General features: G+C 46.2%; 1 protein-coding gene across 1 annotated transcript in view; it reads left to right on the top strand.

Annotated features, from left to right (window-relative positions):
* MRPS6 (mitochondrial ribosomal protein S6) overlaps positions 1-19499 on the top strand; it is a 63953-nt gene that overhangs the window by 35601 nt on the left and 8853 nt on the right. The window contains exon 2 of the mRNA XM_043893076.1: positions 12542-12681. Coding sequence (XP_043749011.1) covers positions 12542-12681 — 140 coding nt within the window. The remainder of the gene's footprint in view (positions 1-12541; positions 12682-19499) is intronic.

Below are 19499 nucleotides of genomic sequence, written 5' to 3'. Positions count from 1 at the left end.
CTCCAGGGTAGATGCTGCTGGTTTTAGGCTGACAGGAAAAAAATACAACAGAATGAGGTCTGTCGTTAACTTTGGATTTTACTCCTTCTAGCTCTCATTTGAGATTTTATTGTCATGCCCTATAGCAGATATGCTGTAAAATACTATTGTCTCTACATGGGGCTTGCTGACTCATTAACAGTTTTCATAGGTGTTCCATAGGTGTTTGGAGTTTTGTTGTAATGTTCTCTGGTACACTCTAAGAGTTGAATGTCCACTGGTTTTTTTGCATTCCAAGAATCTTCAGGAGTTTGGAGGCACCTTTATGAGTCTCCCATTGTGTCTTTATTTCCACCCTCCACCTGTTTGTTCCTAGTTCCTTGACTGTACATCTCTGATTTTGACTAACAAGATATGCTTAACTCTCTTATGCGTCTCTACCTTTACATACATACAGTATGTATATAATGTATAGTTGTATACATATGTGTGTGTGCTCTTTTCCTTTTTGCAGTGAAGATCTTTTTTCTCCTTGCATTTTATTTCATTTTTTAGTTGAAGCCTTTTTTCCATTCTAGTTGAATTAAGTACAGCTAGTAACTTCCATCTATCTTTCCACATATTCTCTGATGTACGTATTCATCAGACATTTGTCGACTGCATCCCGTGTGCCAGGTTCTTTGGCTCTCCAGCATCTGGTGATGATGGAACAGAAAGCCACCTTGAAGAGGCTTGATTGGGGAAGAGGGTGTCCTGAATAATGGCACTCGCAAGATGTATGTGGAGTGAGAGACTCACAGGATTAGGGAAAGAAAGGCACACTTTTCCTTGGAAGTAGCTGACTCTCAAAGGGTGCTTTGATTTCTTGAATTCCTCTGTGCTTTTAAGCCCTTTCTCTTCTCTTCTCTTTAGAGCAGTGTAGTCCCATAAGAACCTTCCTTTCACCGCTTGAATTAAGCACCCCTGCAGGATAGTAATGGTTTTGGTCTGTTGTTCAGCAAGATACGCAAATCTGGCTCTCTTGCCAAAGCCTGCGTTTCTGCCTCTCTTCGAGGCGTATTTTTAAAAAATTTCCCTTAAACCTGTCGGCTGATATTTTTGCTAAACCCATACATAGAGTGACACATAGAAGGCTCACGGAAGCTAAACTAACTCTTCTGATAATCCTTGTTCTCTGCTATCAGAGTCCTTTGCTGATTCTTACCTCCTTGGTCTCTCTGTCATTCCAGTGCTGCATCCCCCTCCTGCTCCCTGAACGGTTGAAATATAAGGCGAAGGCCGTGCTCTGAATTGTGCATGAAGGAGAGCAGTCAATAAGACAGGTGCCGCTCCATGCTGTCCACCTGATGCCTGCTCTCACTATCAGTTTCATGAGCTGTGGCATTTCATCTGCTTGCTGCCATGGTAACCAGGACTCCTGCCAATCTTCTTGATTCCCATCTTTTATTCATCTGTAAGTGCGTCTGGAGGGGGAACGAGGAGGACAGAAATGGAAATCCGTCAGTTTTAAAAGGATTGTGGGTTTTGAGTGTTCTCAGAATAGGAACCATGGATACCTCAATTTTGGCATTTCTCCACCTTTTCAGGTAGTATTAACCACAAGTAGTCACCTATTAAAATTGTAATTTCACATTCAGGGAGGGCCCCATTATTATTGTGAGAAGAGTGGAACTTTTATGTTGCTTAAAGTTGGCGGAGAGCATTGCTGAAAATCCTGTTAACTATAGTTCAGCCAGGATCATTCATCTTTAGAGTGATGAGAAGCCAGCCAACTTCCTACTAGAATGTGATTCTCACCTTTGTTCACACATGGTGTGCTCTGAAAAATGACGATGCCCAAGGTTTTTGAACCCCCAGTCTAACTGAATCAGCATATCTGAGGGTGAGACGCAGGCTTCTCCCTTTTAAAGGCTCCCCAGATGATTCTGATGAGATCTAGAGCAGTGCTATGGGGATTCCGCCCTTTTCCTTTGACTTACCCGAATCACAAAGGGAATGGTTGGGTATGGGCAAACGAGCCCCCACTTTGGCCCTTAAGTGACCTCTGAATGACCTTCCTTTTTGAGTTGAGACCTTGGACACAAGTGGGTTTATTAAGGAACAAAACTGCATTGTGGTTGAACTAGTCAAGTTTACTGATAAGTGAAAAGAAAAGTGTTAGTTGGTCAATCGTGTTCAACTCTTTGTGACCCCATGGTCTGGGGCCCGCCAGGCTCCTCTGTTCGAATTCTCCAGGCAGGAATTCTAGAGTAGGTAGCTGTTCTACAGGGGCTCTTCTTAACACAAGGACTGAACTTGGGTCTCCTGCATTGCAGGCAGATTGCTTTACCGTCAGAGCCACCAGAGAGGCCCGTGTTTACGGATAACCCAGACACATGAAAAGCCAACAATAGTGATTTCCTGTGTTTCACTCAGTCGTGTCTGACTCTCTGCGACCCCATGAGCTGTAGCCCACCAGGCTCCTCTGTCCATGGGATTCTCCAGGCAGGAATTCTGGAGTGGGTAGCCATTCCCTGGTTCTCTTGTAATCACGGCTTCCTTCTTGCTCATTCTTTAAATTTATTCATTTATAACCTTTGACACCAACGCTGATATTGATGTCTCTGCACGGACTAGCTGTAGGGGTCCTTTGAACGCCCGCTGCATTTAAGGTAAGTCCAGTTTGTGATTGAAAGGCATGGTGCCGATCTTGCAGCTAACCCTTTTATGCCCGCGCATTCGACCGTGCTGCGGACCATGACTCGACTTTACTATTTGCACTCTGCCATTGGCACAGCGTTCATCTGCGCTGAACTTGGCAGTCGTTGGACACTCACCCCTCTGATTTTTTTTCCTTCCATTCTTCCCTGGGTTCTTTCTATTTTCTTCATGTCATCCAAAGAATACATTTTGGTGTTAGCTTTCCTAGATCCTTGAGAATCTCAGTCCTGGCTGCCTGGCCGTAGAATGGGCAGCTTGTCTTAACTGTTCTCATTCTCTTGCTTTTCTTGGCTGTTGTGTTTTCCAAGGCCACACTTGGCCTTTCCCTGTTGCATCTCTTTGGTCTGCCCTGATTCGAGACTCAGATCAGAGATCTGAGATCAGAGTCTCAGGGATCCAGTTTTCCCTCTCATTCCCCAAAGATGGAGCAGCCAGTTGTAAGCACTCATGTTGCTGGAAGTACAGTTTGCAAGGCTGTTTGAGTAAACCCTGAAAAGCTCTCTCTCTCTGAACCACCCTGATTGTTAAAATATTTTAAATGGATATGGATATGGAGTCAGTGGAGTTCCCAGTGTTGAGGCATAGTTTCAAGGCTTTGACACAGAATTCACAGCTGTGGCATCTAAGAAGATAACAGTTGGCATAGGCTTAGGGGAAGAAATTCTTCTTAAAACCCGAAATATGAGGGTTAGGAGAATATGTTGCCATAACAACTTAGGGACCACGCCCCGAAACAGCAGGAAGTAGCTATGGAACGAAAATGACACCCCTTTCCCTTGGCAACATAATTCTCCTAAAAGAAAAGGGGGGAATGAAGGAGTCATTTCCTAGGCAGGTTGATAAGTCTAGGGGTCCCCAAGGAGAGAGGTCTGGAACACTCAAGGAGGAAGAAAGGACAAACTTTTTACTTTTTTTCCTCTACATTCCTTAGGATTATATAATAATAATGTATCCTGCCTGAGGACAGTCTCTGGATTAAACCCTCTGGCTAATTCTGTTATCTTAAAACATAAATTATGGGAGTAGTTCTGGTCTTTACAAGGATTATATAACAATAATGTATCCTACCTGAGGACAGTCTCTGGATTAAACTTTCTGGCTAATTCTTTTATCTTAAAATGTAAATTATGGGACTAGGTCTGGTGAGGCCTTTACAACCTCCAGACATTCTTTGGATTCATTGGCGAGTGTATAACCCCATTGCTAACACTAGCAAGTACTCTTTCTACCCCTTTCTGATGTCTGTGTCAGAAGCTTTCTCTGTCTCCCTTATACTTTAATAAAACTTTATTACACACACACACACACACACACACACACAAACTGAATTTGCCCTTCACACCCATCCTAAAAGTTTGTTTTTAAAACACCTTTTCATTTTAAGTGTAAGAGAAATTAGATAATGTAATGAAAGTGTAAAAAGAAGAGACTGGAATACTCTCATCTTAGTGCTTAAAGAAAACTAATACAATTTAGGTGTATATTCATGTAGAAGCTATATATATATATATATATATATATATATATATATATTTAGTACTTTTTTCTTCTGGAAAAAGCTGTGTATTGACCCTACATGCTGATTTTTTTCTTTATTTTATTAAAATACTTTTATGTCAGTATTTAAGGATATTAGGATCAACACTTTTTTAATGACTGCATAGTACTTGTTCAATCAGTGAAAATAATTTATTGAACCAGACTCCTGTTAATGGACAACTATGTTTCCATCTCTTCACTAGCCTGATAATTTTGTGGTATTTTGGTAGCTAAATTCTTGTGCATGGATATTGTAGTTTTCTTAATTTCCTAGAGGTGACTAGGATTGAAGGTGTACATATTTTAAACTAATATATATTGCCAAATGGTCTTCCAGAAAGTTTACGTTTTTACCAAAAGTGTGTTTGAAGAAACTGAACTCCTAAATGTTCTAGGCAGAAAACAGCCGTGAGTGGGAAAGCAAGGCTTCCACCTGTACTGAGGAAAGTGCCCACGCGGATTCCGTCCCAAACGCAGATTCCATCAGAAGCTGCTGCTTGTTGAACTTGTTATCCTACACATGCTCCGAGAGGACCCTGGCTAACCCTGCGCTGTCTTGAAGAGGTGCTCAGCCCTCAGAGTCTGGCTGAAGTCTGCCAGCTCTAACCTCGCCCAGGCCCCCTCAAGAGTGTTCCCCCTTCCCTTTTGTTAGTTACTTACCTGTGTCTGCAGTCTGCCTCACAGCCCTCTGAAGGGCGGGGACTCTGTCTCTTACCCTGTGGCATTTCTTTTGGAGGTGGATCACCTGGTGAGCGACTTGGAAATCCTTGTCCTGAGGAAGACACTTGGAGAGGAATGTGGGTGGGTAAATAGAGGTTGAACCTTAGGAAATAGTCACTATTTGAACTGCTTGATTCTCCCCAAATGGCAGTTTCACAAGGTTCAACCTATATTTCTGATACCCACAGACTGTTGTATTTATGGGAGATCTATCCAATTTATTCTCACTCCCTTTCCAGATGTGAATGTCTGCACCTTCTCTCTTACAGCTGATTTATGCCATTAAGATTATTTTAAAGTTGTTCCCCAGCAGAGATTTCTAGACGCCCCCCCCCCCACGATAATTGTTTCCCATAAAAGATGATTGTGTAAAACATTGAATCTCATAATCATGAAGGCTTTTTCACTTAACACATACTTCAGCAGCTCTTAGGGTGCTTTTGCTTTAATGGCTAAATGACCACTTGGAATGTCTGAACTGTGAATATATTTAACGATATTTTAAAATTTTGAGGTATTTTCGGCTTTGTGAAGCACACAGCAGAGGCATAGAAAAAGAAATAGTTTTTCACAGCGTTACAGTATTTACTTTCCTGCTACACTGGATGTGTATTGGTTCCTGACTCTTCTCCCATCCTCTTCTCTGCCTTTTAAAGTCTGTTGAGTCTTTGTTGATAGTTATTGTACATCTTTTTAAAAAAATGATCTGTTAAATATGATTCATGGGCCAAGTAGTAGAGCAGTTAAGATCTCAAAAGTATTTTCTCTCTTTGACCTTTAAAAGTTTTATAAGAGTTATTTTTCTAGCCACTTAACCTACAAGTTATATCGTATATAATAGTCCATTGTAGATAAGTATAATCATGTTCCAGCATGTTTTTATATATCTTTACATTAAAAAGATTTTTTTTTTTAGTGTTCTACATTTGTCCTTACTGAATTTTATTCAGAATTTTAAAATAGCTTCTGTACTTAACAGTTTTAATACTTAATTACCGGGAGGACTGCAACTCTTGATTCAATAAATTGTGGGGCAAAGAGATTTTCTTGAGTCATAAAAAATATTTGATGAAACAGTTTCCATGGACTCATACCCAGAGTTGGGCTCTGTGGATGTTTTGCAGGGCTGGCCCTTCACCACCTGCTTGAGGTAAGTGGTGTCTGTTCTCTTTTCTAACCCAGGACTGTCAGTGACAGAGCTTCCTTGGAACCTGGTTTCTTCTGTTGGAAGGTGCTCACAGATTTTGTTTTTCCAACTGCTGTGAGAATCTCAATGCAGAATTTCCAGGCACAAGTCTCTCTATTTGGAAATGTAAAGTTTAAGGAAATTATTTTAAGGAGAGAAACCTTAGAATTAAGGTGCAGCAAAGATAGGGAAAGGCTTTTACATTTACATTTTCACAGGCTTTGCCAGTTTTCTGACTTGGTTCTGTCTTCCCTAAATCCTCCTTGCTCCCAGGAATTGGGCTACTCTTTGTAGAGTGAGAAAGCTGAGATGTAGGTGGGTGCTGTATGCCATTAAGTGTTGTGAATTTCTGGGGATTTCTCTGGTGGTCCAGTAGCTTAAGACTCCGCTCTCCCAGTGCAGGGGGCCCAGGTTCCATTCCTGGTCAGGGAACTAGATCCCACATGCTGCCACTAAGACCTGGTGCAGCCAAATAAAAAACGTTTAAAAAAAAAATACTGTGTATTCTGTATGGTTTTCTGGTGGGACATGAGGGTGTTGTAGTGGTAGCTGCATGCACCACTGGTTCAAAACTGTGTCTGCCGGGGAGTCTAGTTTATGAGGTAGTTCTGTTGGCAGGCTTCTCTTCTGGGATGAACATGTGTTCAATTAAACACTGGTTATTGACTGATGGTGCTGTTCATTGTACTCCCGTGAATTCTTAGCTTAAATAACCCTGCTGAAGGGCAAGTGGAGATGCTCTTCCTTTGTTTTCCTCATCTCCTTGCTCTTTGTTTATTATAGCAACTTTGCCCATTAGAGTCCTTAGAACTGCAGGTTTCAAATTGTGATCTGAGGAGCCTTGGGTTTCCCAGGGACCTTTTCAGGGGATCATTGCAAAAACGACAGTGGGTAAAACAGCTGTTGCCTTAGTATAAATCTAGGCACCACCACCAGACTTTACTCCTAGTCAATGTATTCCTCACCACCGTGCAATTGGAGTGTTTTTAAAAATGCCATTTTACTTCCAAGTATCCTTCAGAATGATTAGTGGTCCCAGAGTAGTATTGGAATTTAATCTCAGCAGGGGCTTTAGGGGCCTTCCCAGGTGACAACAGTGCTAGAGAATCAGCCAGCCAATGCAGGAGACGCAAGTTCCGTCCCTGGGCCAGGAAGATCCCCTGGAAGAGGAAATGAGAGCCCACTCCAGTATTTTGTGCCTGGGACAGGTCTGACCTTCCACCCGGTCCAAGGCGTGATCTGATGGTTACCCCATGTCTGTGCATTTTGAGTGATGGGAAGGTTAGTGCTTCACAAGGCAGCCTGTTTCACTTTCATGTAGCTGTAATTTTCAGAAATGTGTTCTTGTTTATACATCAAGGCTGTAATTTTCAGAAGTGTGTTTTTGTTATACATCAAGGCTCTGTTTCTCTGTAATTTTTATCTTTTGATTCCAGTCTAAGTCTTAGGGTCCAATCAAAACATGCCTATCTTTTACATAGTAGCCCTGTAAACATTTGAAGTTAGCTATTGGCTTCTCCCTAAGTCGTCGTCTTCGGTAGCCTGAACACCAGCAGTTCCAGTAATGAACAGTAGTTCAAAATTTTAACCTAATTAGGTGTTAATTTTGTTTAGGATGAGCTTTCTTTTTAAAGTATTGTTTAGTGTAAATTTTTTGGATAATAGTATATCTTAGCAGCAGATTATTACAACAGTCCGAGTTTAACATTAATGATTGTGTCCGTGAGGAATTCCTATTCCTGAAGTACATGATCTATTTAGTTTCACTTCTATTAAGTGAATTCTGGATTCTTTTCAACTGTAGTCTTAGTGTAAGCCGCATTTTGGCACTACGTGAAACAGGGACAGAGAACACCTACACTGAAATGTTGTTTCGGTGTTACAGTCATTACCCTGATAGTGAGCTATGTTGTACATGAAAAGCGGCTTCAAGCTGTATTAGAGAAAATAGGAAACTTCATGTCCCTGGGGGTAAAACTGGGAGTAGGTAAGCAAGAGGCCCCCTTGGGAGGAGGTACGGTAGTTTATTTAACAGCTATTTCTAGCGCCTGTTCTAGCGATACAGACTGTTGGAACAGTCGTGTACAGGATGGACTAATGTGCGTGCTCTCCTGAGTCTTACACTGTCGTGTTGAATCAATGAGTGGAGTGAGTGATAGTTGTTCAGTTGTGTCGGACTCTTTGCTACCCCATGGACTGTAGCCTGCCAGGCTCCTCTCTCCATGGATTCTTCAGGCAAGAGGGAGAACCACATAAAAAGTCCGGGATTGGGATGGGCACCTCTGGGTGATAAGGATATCAGAAGGAGGAACATTGAGAGAAAAGACTTGGTTAAAAAAAACAAAAACAAAATTTTTATGTGCCCCCAGGATATTTTGAGAATTGTGGCATAAATATTGTTTGTGTGAAACTTAACAGAGACAGAAAATTTGTTGAGAGCCAGTATAAGTTAGCACCTGAGGAAACTGAGGCACAGCTTTAAGATGGATAGATTCTAATAATTTATCCAGAGTTGCGTAGCATTAGTGAAGGAACTATGACTGGAATTCAGTTTTTCTAGTTCCCATTCACATTCATTCACTGTTTCTTTTCCATATTTTTTTCTTTTTCTCAAGTGAACGTTTTCGGCTTTCCAATCTGTGCCATAACAGAACTGTGTTTCATTGACATATGGTGGGTTGGAGGAAAGTCTCAAGGAGCTGCTTTCAGATAGGGTGAGAGAAGCCCGCAAGAAGCATGCGTGCACAACCTCTCTTGGAATAGTTGGAACTAAAGGGTTCAGAAGCCTGTAAATGAGAATTACGCCAGCGAGGTCCCGTGCTTCCTGTAGACCATATGTTTTTTTGTTTTTTTTTTTAAACAAATTGAACATTGTGCTTTGTTGAACAGAATTTTTTTTTTTAAAGAAGCCTAACATTTTTATTTTAATAGGCTTCTGAGTTTCACCAAATGAGGAAAGTTGGATGCCTGGGCTCATGGGTTGATTAGATGAGGAGCGGTGGATGGAGAGGTGGATTTTGCAGAATCCCGTCTGTATCCCGGCGTGCTCTGTGCAGTGAGGCTGATGTCCCTCAGCACGTTGGTGCCCGGTGTGTCCAGCTGAGGACCCATCCCTGGGGGACCCACGGTCTGGAGCTCAGAGGCCCAGGCTCACCACGTTGGCTGCCGTACATTTTAGGGAGAGGAGGTTGAGGCCTTGCCCGCGTCCCCTCAACCCAGTAACACTGTAGAGCAGAGGTCGGCCAGATTACTTTCCACTTTGCAGGTCATACAGTCTCGGCTGTAATTTCAAGTCTGCTTTTAGCATGGAAGCAGCCATGGACACTGTGTAAAATGCCTGAGCTGACTATGTGCCACTAAAACTTTATTTGCAATTCTAGTGTGCTGAGATTTAGCCCTCAGGCTCTGGTTTGCTGACAGTTGACTTCAAGTTGATGAGGCAGGTATATAGGACAAGTTGAGCAATTCTCTTCACAAACAGGAAGACTTAACCCCTCCTCCATCTTTTTTTTTTTTTTTTTTTTAACTTTTGGTAACATGAATTACAGTGAAATGAATGTGGCCATTCAAATAGTCTGCCATTTGGCCATTTGACCTTGATGTGCCAAAGTTAGAGTGTGTTTTGATTTACTGAGCTACATTCTTGTTAGGTAGCCTTTCCCCTTTTTTGGACAGAAGAAAATCTTTGATTTTACAAGCTCTTACTTCAGAAGAGGTGCTCCATGTTTCATACTGTAAACTCTTCAATCGGATTTTAAACAAGGCAAGAGGGATTGAGATATATTCCTTTCTAATCAGGCAAAACTGAATTAAAATTTATGATTTGAGTAGCTAGTCAGAAGACTGTAATTAGTCAGAGAGAGTGTGTGTGTGTTTCCCTTACCCATTCTTAATTTGTATAGACTGTTCATCTACCTTATCATAAGTTAATTGATGTAATACCAAGTCAAGAAATAGCATTTTTAATGAAGTGAAATATTACCCTCCTGTTAGATATGAGGTTTCTGCAGAATATGGAAATGTCTGTGAACTAATGAAATGTGAGAAGAATTTAGACTCCACTTGATTAGAGCGATATAAAAATGTCTATGGAGAAAGTGCCATAGATTTTTACCCAGTGTTAACACAAGGAGATTTTGGCCCCTTTTTTCCTCCAAGGAAATTTGTTTATCATAAGGTTGGTTAAATATGTAAATACACATAATTTTCATTAGTAGGAATTAAAAAAAAAAATCCCTAGTGGGCTACAGTACGAAATTCAAGTAGAAATTTTATTTCTAAACCTTGAACTAACACTCAGTGCATTCATAGCATTTTAGCAGTATTTGTCAGAAAGAAATTACACAGGTGCGTGGTGGGTTTTCTTCAATTACCAGGATGTACACTTTAAGCTTTTTCTGCAGTTTTCTTTTCATTTGATCCAAAACAAGCCGCGGGAAGGTAGCCTTTTCTGAAGCTCACTCCTGCATTTCGGGATGTCTTTGCTGGCGTTCCTTCACGCGTGTCTGACTCGTGCTCCTCGTCCTCTGGCCTTCTTCCCTGACTCGGCTTCCTCAGTGCTCCTTTTCTTCGCATCAGGCTCTCCAGTTGTCATTGGCCGCATGGTCTCCAAGTCAGGACATCTCTCAACAGCCCGATTGCCAAGTCTGTAAACCTCCTTTCTCCCTTTTTTTTTTGGTCCTGATGAAGATTAAATATATGTAACAGTAGAACACCAGACCAGGTCATATAGCAGTTATGCAGCACATCGTGTTGGCAATGAATAAAAACATCCATCTTGTTATCCTTTGGCTGGTTCATTCCCTTTAACTGCTGGCTTGCTTGTTGTTTTCTCTCTCCTCAAACACTGCTCAAATTTGCTTGCCCCTCAGACTCTGGTGCTTTCTCTTTCCGTCACGTCTCTACCTTGGCAGAGCAGCTTCTGGCAAGATTGCTGAGTGACCGTGTGGTCCCCGTACTGTGGCCTTTCCTTCTTCTCCATGCGGTTTCTCTGGCAGCTGCCTGTTCCCTTGGTTTCTGTGACAAGGCCGGTCTGGTTTCCCTGTTGCTCTTTGCTTCTCTCACGTGGAATCCTCGTCTTAGCCGCCGCCTGTCTGTGCTTCCTGAGGCTCTGTTGTTGGTCTCTCCTGCTCCCCCCCATGCCCTCTCTCGTGCCCTCTCTGCTCCCAGGTCTCAGGTAGCCCCGCTCTGCCGATGATGGTGAAACGTGTAATCCTAGCCAGCCCTGTTGTTTTCAGCTGAATGCTTACATCTTGAGAGGTCAGCTGTTCCCTTAGCTGTTAACAGTGACCCCGTTCTCCCAGCTACCATGTTTGGGGCCTCTCTTTGGCCTCGTCTCTTCCCCCATTTTCCACCTTCATTTATTTAGTTGTGTCTTCTTAAGTTTACCCCTGTGAAGTGTCTCTTCTTTCAAAAGCTTTTGGTATATACATATGCACAGATATTGGAAAAGAAATTCACCACACTGTTGAAAGTCTTTTATCTCTGGATGATGGAGTTTCTTATCGTTTGAATTTTGGGTCTCGGTAACAGGTATTAGTTGTTTCTGTACTTGGACCCAAACTGCAGTCTTCCTCTCTGAGCCCCGCCTCGTCCTGGACTTCCCCCGATGGGCTCCTGGCTGTCGCCTGCTGTCGCTGCTCCTCTGCTCAGCGCCCGCTTGGTGTGTGCTTGCGTCTGCCGTCGTCGTTTTTCAGGGCTCCCGTCAAGACCTCTTTCCTTCGTGGAACCCTTGTTCCAGCTGCGTGTGCTTTCTCTTTTCACGAGCTCTTTGGTCCCCGTGTCACTTCTGTGTCCTGCCCTCTGGTCTTCTTAATGTGGGTTTTTTTTTGTGTTTATGTCTTCATTAGATTGTAAGCTCCGTGCGGACAGAGATTGGGTCTTACTCACCTTTCCCCGTTTTGGTTTACAGTCTCTTACTTTTTCTTTGGGAGACAGCCCCTTCCCCCCCTGGCTGTCTGTAGTTCTGGTGGGATGGCCGTTCCAAGCGTCCTGCCGAGAGGATGCGCTTTCCCTGGAGTTTGAATGTTGAGTCCTGGTCTGCAAGGACTGGCAGTGACTGGTGCTGACTCACCCTGGCCAAGGTGCTCTGAAGAAGCCACTGGTTAGTCCCTGCCTCCCAGACCCCTGGAGCTGCTGTGGTCCCTGAACTCTCCGAGGCCTGCCTCTCCAGATTTTCCTCCATATCTGTGAGCTATTTGTATCCTTACAATAAATGTGTCTTTCTTTCTCTCTCTTTTTTTTAAACTTTAAGTTAGCCAAAAATAGTTTCCGTTAATTTTACCCAAAGATCCCTTCCAATAGAGCTGTTACGATCGGAACTGACCAAACTTTAATCATTCTGCTTCTTACACTGATTCTCATGTGTGTCTGTTTTTTTTTTTTCTTCTTCTTTTTAAAAACCAAAACAAAACCCAGCCTGAGACTGCTGCGGCCTTGAAGCGGACGCTGGAAGCCCTGATGGACAGAGGGGCGGTGGTGAGGAGCCTGGAGAACCTGGGCGAGCGCGCGCTTCCCTACAAGATGTCGGCCCACAGTCAGCGGCACACCAGGGGAGGGTAAGTCCTCCTCGGGTCTGGGACCCGTGCCTCTGATGGGCTCCATCGGGAGCGTTGTGGAGCGCATCTCAGAGGTGACCAGATGCTCACAGCCCCACCCCGTTGTGCTGGGTGGCATGCGGGTGGTGGACCCCAGCGGTGTTCTGTTGCAAATGGGATGCATGTATGCTCACCCACAGTGAACTAACCAGAGCCCCGAAGGAGGCATGCCAGTGGAAACACATTCATAAGCCTTTGATTGTGGGAACCCTTTCTTGTCAGCGTAAGCAGTCTTCCCCTGACAGTTCTTTAACATTTGCCTTTAAAACACCTCATTGAGTGACGTGCTGTCCACCTACTCAGCACTTCCTTTGCAATTACAAAGACTGCAGGTAGGAAGCAAGATGCGCTTCTTCATACCAATGTATATAACCAGAACTTAGAATCCCCAGTAGAAGAATGGTTTTACCTACTCCAGCCAATTTTAATCACAATATTTTGTAATGGGATTTTTTTTTTTTTTTTTCATGTAGTATATAGCAAGTTCCTCAAACATGTCAAGGGTTCGATTTTATAGCAGTAACTATCTTTGCAGAAATTCTCTGAGGTCATTTTGTTTGTTGGGTTGGTTTGACAGGTCTCTAAAGTTTTGCCCTGGGTTTCTGGTTTGGAGGAAGAATATTACATTGTTGCATTTTGTAGAAGTAGGTTGGTGGAGACCCAGGAATCAGTTTTTAGCTTTGCTGGGAAAGCCCAGGACTAGATTTAATTCTGGCTCTCCTAGCTGTGTGGCCCAGACCAGGTCACTCAGCTTCTCTAGAAGGAACCCAGGTGGTTGTTCTCCCATCCATGTTGCCACAGGGGTGGAACGGGATGGCCTCGAAAGATGCGCTCTGTGGACAGCGCTGCGTGCCGTATGACACCGCTCTGCATTGCGTGGGCACGCGGCCTTGTGCAGGTGCGATGCATGCGACGGGCCCAGGGGGCGTCTCACCTCACCCCGGCTGTGCCTCCCTGCCTGCAAACCTCCTGCCAAGATTGGCACGGACGGCACGTGCCACCTTTTGACTGCTTCCCCTTGTTCTGTGCTTGTGTTCAGCTTCTGGAGAACACCTCTGAAAGCGTGCCTGAGGTGTTGCTAGGCAACAGGAAATGCACAGTGGCTTATTCCTCTCCACCATCATAACAGCAGTGAGTGATGGACATTGTGTGTGTGAATTTTTTGTTTAGCTTAACCGAAAAGGAGTTTGGTCTTAATAGCCAGGCTATGAATCCTTTTGCCAACTCCCCCCCCCTCTTTTTTTTAAGAGAAGCTGATAAAACTTGGCCAAGGCTCATTAGTGAGGTTCTGTGGTGAGAGGTGCTGACCAGGGAGAGGAGGCAGTTTCCTCCTTAGTACCTGCTGCAGAGTGCTGTAGGAGTGCTTTCCTCCCGCGCCTTTCCACGCGCAGGGCTCTCACCCTGGTGAGGACGGCATGGCAGCCCTGCCTGGAGAGTCCCCATGGACAGGGGAGCCCAGTGGACTCGAGTCCGTGGGTCACAAAGAGTCTGGCACGACCGAGCAGCTAAGCCCAGCACAGACCCCTTTCCACGTGGAGGAGTCTGACCTTGTCTAGGGCTGGTGCAGCCAGCATCCTAGAATTCGCTTCTCAGGGTGCCGTGGAGCACGCTCTGAGAACTACAGCGCTGACTCGCTACTGAGTTTCTGGGCCTCTGTGTGCCGTGCTGGGGTAGGTAACTCTCTGTCGTCTTCATGGGTAGAATAAATTCAGCTCTGGAAAGAGCTCACCTGAAACTAAGCCAGAGCTGCTGACGACACCAGCTGCACATCCCGGGTTCCTGTCACGGAGCCTGTGCCCACCGGGGACTCTGTGGAGTCACATGGTTCATTTATAGTTAAGGACTTTATTTCTGGGGGGTGGGGGGGGGCGGAGTTTGTTTGTTTGTTTGTTTGTTTTTACTTTCAAACTCTTCAGGAAACGAGAAGTAACATGCTGAAAGTGTATCAGACTGTGTCTGTTTCACATCACCACAGAAAGCTGTTTCCCAGCCCTGGGCAGGGGGAGGGGGCTGTTAGTATTTTTTAAGCTTGCTTTGCTGAGGATAAAGCAGTATGTGGGATTTGTTTGTTTGAGGTAATGTTTTCCAAAGTGTGGTCTCTGAAACTCTAGTGATAGAGATACGTGCCACCAAAAATGGAGGCTGTGTGCAATCAGTCAGACGTGGGAAGCCTTACAGAAAGGGGTGGGGGAGGCGGGGACTTCGCTGCTGGTCCAGTGGTTAAGACTGTGCCTCTAGTGCAGGGGGCGAGGGTTTGATCCCTGGTCGGGGAACTAAGATTCCACATGTTACTAGGTTTGTTTGTTTAAAAAAAGACGGGAAACCTTGCATGATCTAATCCTTCCAGAACTTGACATTATACGTTAGCGTATAAATGGTGAGAATCCCCTTCGTAAGATGCCTCCATTTGTCAATTTTACTTGACCACGTTTCTTTTGTTTTTGTAACACTCACTGATACTCTTCACAGTGGCTCTTGGAAATGAGATGGGAGGCTCCTGTCGTCTGGAGTCCGTGGGTTGGAGATGTAGAATTGAGTGACACCAGACGTCTGTGGTGGGGAGCGTCATTGCGCTCTGGTGCGCGGTTCCCTGCAGCCAGTCCTACCGTCGTCCTTGACCCCAGCGGCACTTGCAGTGGGATGGTGTTCACTCGGAGAGTTCATTCTGTGCACTGGCGCAGCCAGAGGAGGCGTTACAGACGGGTGCTTAGCAGACTGTGTGCAGGGTGTGTGAGGTGTGCTCACGGCTCGCGTTCATGAAGTGCTTGGGAAGAAACAGCGGACTTGTCTGTTACGCGTGTATCAGTGTTCATAAGTTTTTGTCTCTTCAAACAACCCCGGAGGCCTGTATCTGTGTCTGAAATGTATCTGTAATTTTCGTGGGGCCCTGTGGCTCAGTGGTAAAGAATCTGCCTGCCAGTGCAGGAGATGCAGGAGATACAGTTCTGATCCCTGGGTTGGGAAGATCCGCTGCAGGAGGACGTGGCAACCGACCCCAGCATTCTTGCTTGGGGAATCGCATGGACAGGGGAGCCTGACGGGCTGCAGTCCACGGGGTCACAAAGAGTCAGGCACGACTGAGCGCGCACGTGCTGATTTGAATCCTGAAGTTGATATGTGAGAGCCAGGTTTTTGGCCAGTTGACGAGTGAGCCCTGATGCCCCCCAGAATCCATGCTGTGTTGCCTTGTTGTGGGTCTTACGGCTTGTTGCCTTTATGTTTTGTGGGAAGAAGTGATACATCCTAGTGGTCTTCCTAGGTCTCAAGATGGTTCTTGTGATCGTTGTGGTTCCTCATCTCAGGGAGTTTTCAGTTGAATTGAGGACTTGCCTGCCTATTGCTAACCTGGGCTCCAGCTAAGGGTGCATCGTCAGGGCAGGGGCCGAGCATGGAAGGGTCCCCCCAGCCGGGCTGACTGCCAGCTGTCCCTCTTCCACTTACTTCCCTCATGTTGACCGATCGCCTCCCATCCTCACCTCCTTCCCCCAAATCCGCACCCCTACTGCACATGTGCCCAGTAGGCCTGAAAGAAGAATGAGAGAGTACTTAGGTGGGAGAGGTAGGGGTTCTTTAGGTTATTTGGGAAGTTTTCCAAAAGGAGGAGGTGGTAGCCAGTGTTTATTATAGTATCAAGTATACTACCAGTTTATGGCCCCCAAAATGTAATCATTGTATTCCAAATATTAACTTAGTACTGACTTTGGAAGCAGGTTACATTCCAGGGATTTGTAAGTTTATTGTTTATAGCTGGGGACCTATTTTCCCACTGGAACAACTTGATGGTTAAGTTCCCCAGGCTGATCCATAGGAACTTAGTTTTAAACTCATCATCTCTGAGGGTCAGTGGAGTTGGACACGTCATTTTTGTCCCCCGGTGATGTGAAATTAGGAACAGAGAGGCGTTGACCAGATGCCCTGTCTCTGTTGGCCCGGGTGGGATGGCTGGGGAATCTGGGTCTCCTGGACCAGCTCTCTAGATGGCTGCTTCCAGCCCCAGCCCCCAGCCCCCTGGCCCCCTGGCCCCCCAGCCCTGTTTCACCAGGCAGTGTCTAGAACCCCCTGGCGGGAGCATGGTTAAGAGCTGGGTGGAGGGGGTGGGGTGGGGAAGGTCTGAGAAGGCCTGGGATTTAGTCCCAGCTCGGGCTTTGCCTGGGTCTCTCAGGAGGGGCCCCCGTTCTCTTTCCTACGTGCCTTCACATGCTCACCTTTGTATCCATGTTGACTTTCTGGGAAATGCAAGTTTGGTGTTGTGGAAAATTCTTAACTGTGTTCCTTGGTGTCTAAAAGGGTGCAGCATGACATACTCAGAAGGGAGCCACGGGGGTAAGTGCTCGTTTAGACCCTTGTCCAGAAGGGCAGGTACCGTGCCAGGGCCTGGCATCTGTCCTCACCCTCTGCCTGCAGCAGCAGCACGGCGTCTTCCTGCTGGGCCATACAGCCTTGCTTAAGGCTCTCTTTCCACTAGATGGGGCTGGACTGAGACGCAGAGCGGTTTCTCATGTGGGACAGGGAACCTTAGAAGAAACCCTGGTCCATATGGCAGCATCGGGCCTGTGCTCATGTGTAAAAGAACTCCTCCCCCCCCACGCCCCGGTTGGCTTTGACTGCCTTCTGCCCCGTCTGATCTCACTGCAGTGCTGCTGGGCCGCCTCCAGCGCGTGTGTCTGAATGCTTAAGCCGGCAGGGAGGCTTTTCCCGCCGCTCTGCCCCTTCTTCTCTGTTCTCATCTGCTGTGAGAGGTGAGTAGGTGCTCACAGCAGAGATCTGCTGGCCTACATATAAGATGCCCTTCTACTTACGGGTAAGCAGAGCGGTAAAAATAACTGGCCCTGTGGTGAATCAGTGGAATTTTACTGACTCGCTCCCCAAATGTGTCTGCAGCATCCTCCAGGAGCGCTGGCACCCTCTCTCTCTCGAGGAGATTGATGCTCCCCTGTAGTTTTCCCATTGGCTCACGTTTCCATGTTTTTGCACTTTGCGGCCAGCGTCAGGCCCAGGCCAGCATCCTGACCCCGTTCTCGTGTGTAGAGGTGCTTCACGACGGGTTTCGAGGCAGGGCTGCTCTGGCCTCGCTTGCTTTTTCGGTGGCAGTGTCCCAAGACGTGTAAGCATCCTGCAGCAGGTTTAATGGTTTTTCAAATGTACGAGACCCCATAGATACCAAAAGAAACGGGGGCTTTTCCACACAGAGGGTGGTTTGAAGGCGAACAGTCCCCTGCCTCAGGGAAGCCTGAGTCCAGCAAGCTTTAGCCCATGCACTCTGGGCTGTGGCGTTCGCTTGGGTCTCTTTCTGCTCTTCAGAAAGGCTTGACGAGGCTGCGCGCTGCAGAGCCCGCTCCCCCGCCCCTCGCCCACCCCACTCTCTGTGAGCGGCTGCGCTGCAGTGGAAATTTCCACCCGTCTGCCGGGGGAAGGGGAGGCGGTGAGCGCGTGTGTGGCTGTGTCTGAGAGAGACAGACAAAGAACATAGCTCACATTCAAGCAGGCACTTTTTCTAGAAAACTTGTAAATGCAGGGTGAAGACAAAAGTGAAATGAAAACCAAATACACCCTTTCCACACAAGAGCATGGCAGGAAGGCACGTTTCTTCCCTCCGCCCCTTGTGTGGGCCGGGGGCTGGCAGCCAGCTGAGCCTTGAGTTGGGAGGTGACTGAGTGGTCCCCGGGCTCGTCTCCTAGACAGGAGGAGCCGAAAGGACACTCAGGGCTGCTGGCTCCCTCGAGAAACTGGGCTGGGCTGGAGTGTCCTGGTAGCGGCGCTGGGCTCAGCCCATCCTGGAGAAGCCCTTGTTGATGGAGTCTTCTCTGGTCTCTGTGGTGTTTCGTAGTGGAGAGCTTTGTAGCGAGTGTCTTCAGAAATACCCAGGAGGGTGAATTATCACCTTCAAGACCACGTGGGCAGTTCTGCCCACGAGACGGCTCCTCTGTTCCTCCAGCTTTGGAACATGGGCTCTGTGATGGGAAATGCACTCATGTACTGGACCGTTTTTTTCCCTTTCTCTCCTTGAAAGTTAAAGTGTTAGTCAGTCAGTCCTGTCTGACTCCTTGTGACCCCATAGACTCTAGCCCGCCAGGCTCCTTTGTCCATGGGATTCTCCAGGCCAGAATCCTGGAGTAGGTAGCCATTCCCTTCTCCAGGGGATCTTCCCGACCCAGGGATCGAACCCAGGTCTCCTGCGTTTCAGATAGATTCTCTACCATCTGAGCCACCAGGGAAGCCCCTTTCTCTCCGTGCCTGATATCAATCATCTCCTGGCTGCTGCTTCTGCAAGTTGGTGCTGCATAAAACCCTAGTGCTTTTCTGTAGAAAGGAGAGAGGCTGGGATGAAGCTCCTGTCTACCTTGCAGATAAAGTAATCCTGTAATTAGAACCACATGTGGGAAAAACACACCTCAAAGTGGCAGCACCACTGGGTTTTGTGTTGAAGGTGAGGGCAGTACTTACCCTGTCTACCTGGCGCGCAGAGCCATTTCCCTGGTGCCACTGAGCGCGTGTCTGAGGATGCTGGGAATGTGTACTACGATTAGACTTCAGATTACTACACTGGGTTTTTCCAGAATAATCCGTTCACTTTATTGACTTAATCACTGATGAGAGTAAATGGGGAAAAGGGAGAACTAGCTATTTGGAGAACTTGATTTCTTTTTCTCCCCCTTATTGGAATGTCAGCTTTGGGGCCCGTCTAGGCCAGGCAGTTAAGTCATAATTCTGAACTTCCTTGAGTGAGGAGCTTATTGTGAGGATGGAGGTGATGAAAGAGTCACCATGTGTTGTGACGT

The sequence above is a fragment of the Cervus elaphus genome, chromosome 31 (genome assembly GCF_910594005.1).
Source record: "Cervus elaphus chromosome 31, mCerEla1.1, whole genome shotgun sequence".
Taxonomy (NCBI): domain Eukaryota; kingdom Metazoa; phylum Chordata; class Mammalia; order Artiodactyla; family Cervidae; genus Cervus; species Cervus elaphus.
The sequence above is the reverse complement of the archived record's forward strand: the minus strand, read 5'-3'. Positions and strand labels throughout refer to the sequence as shown.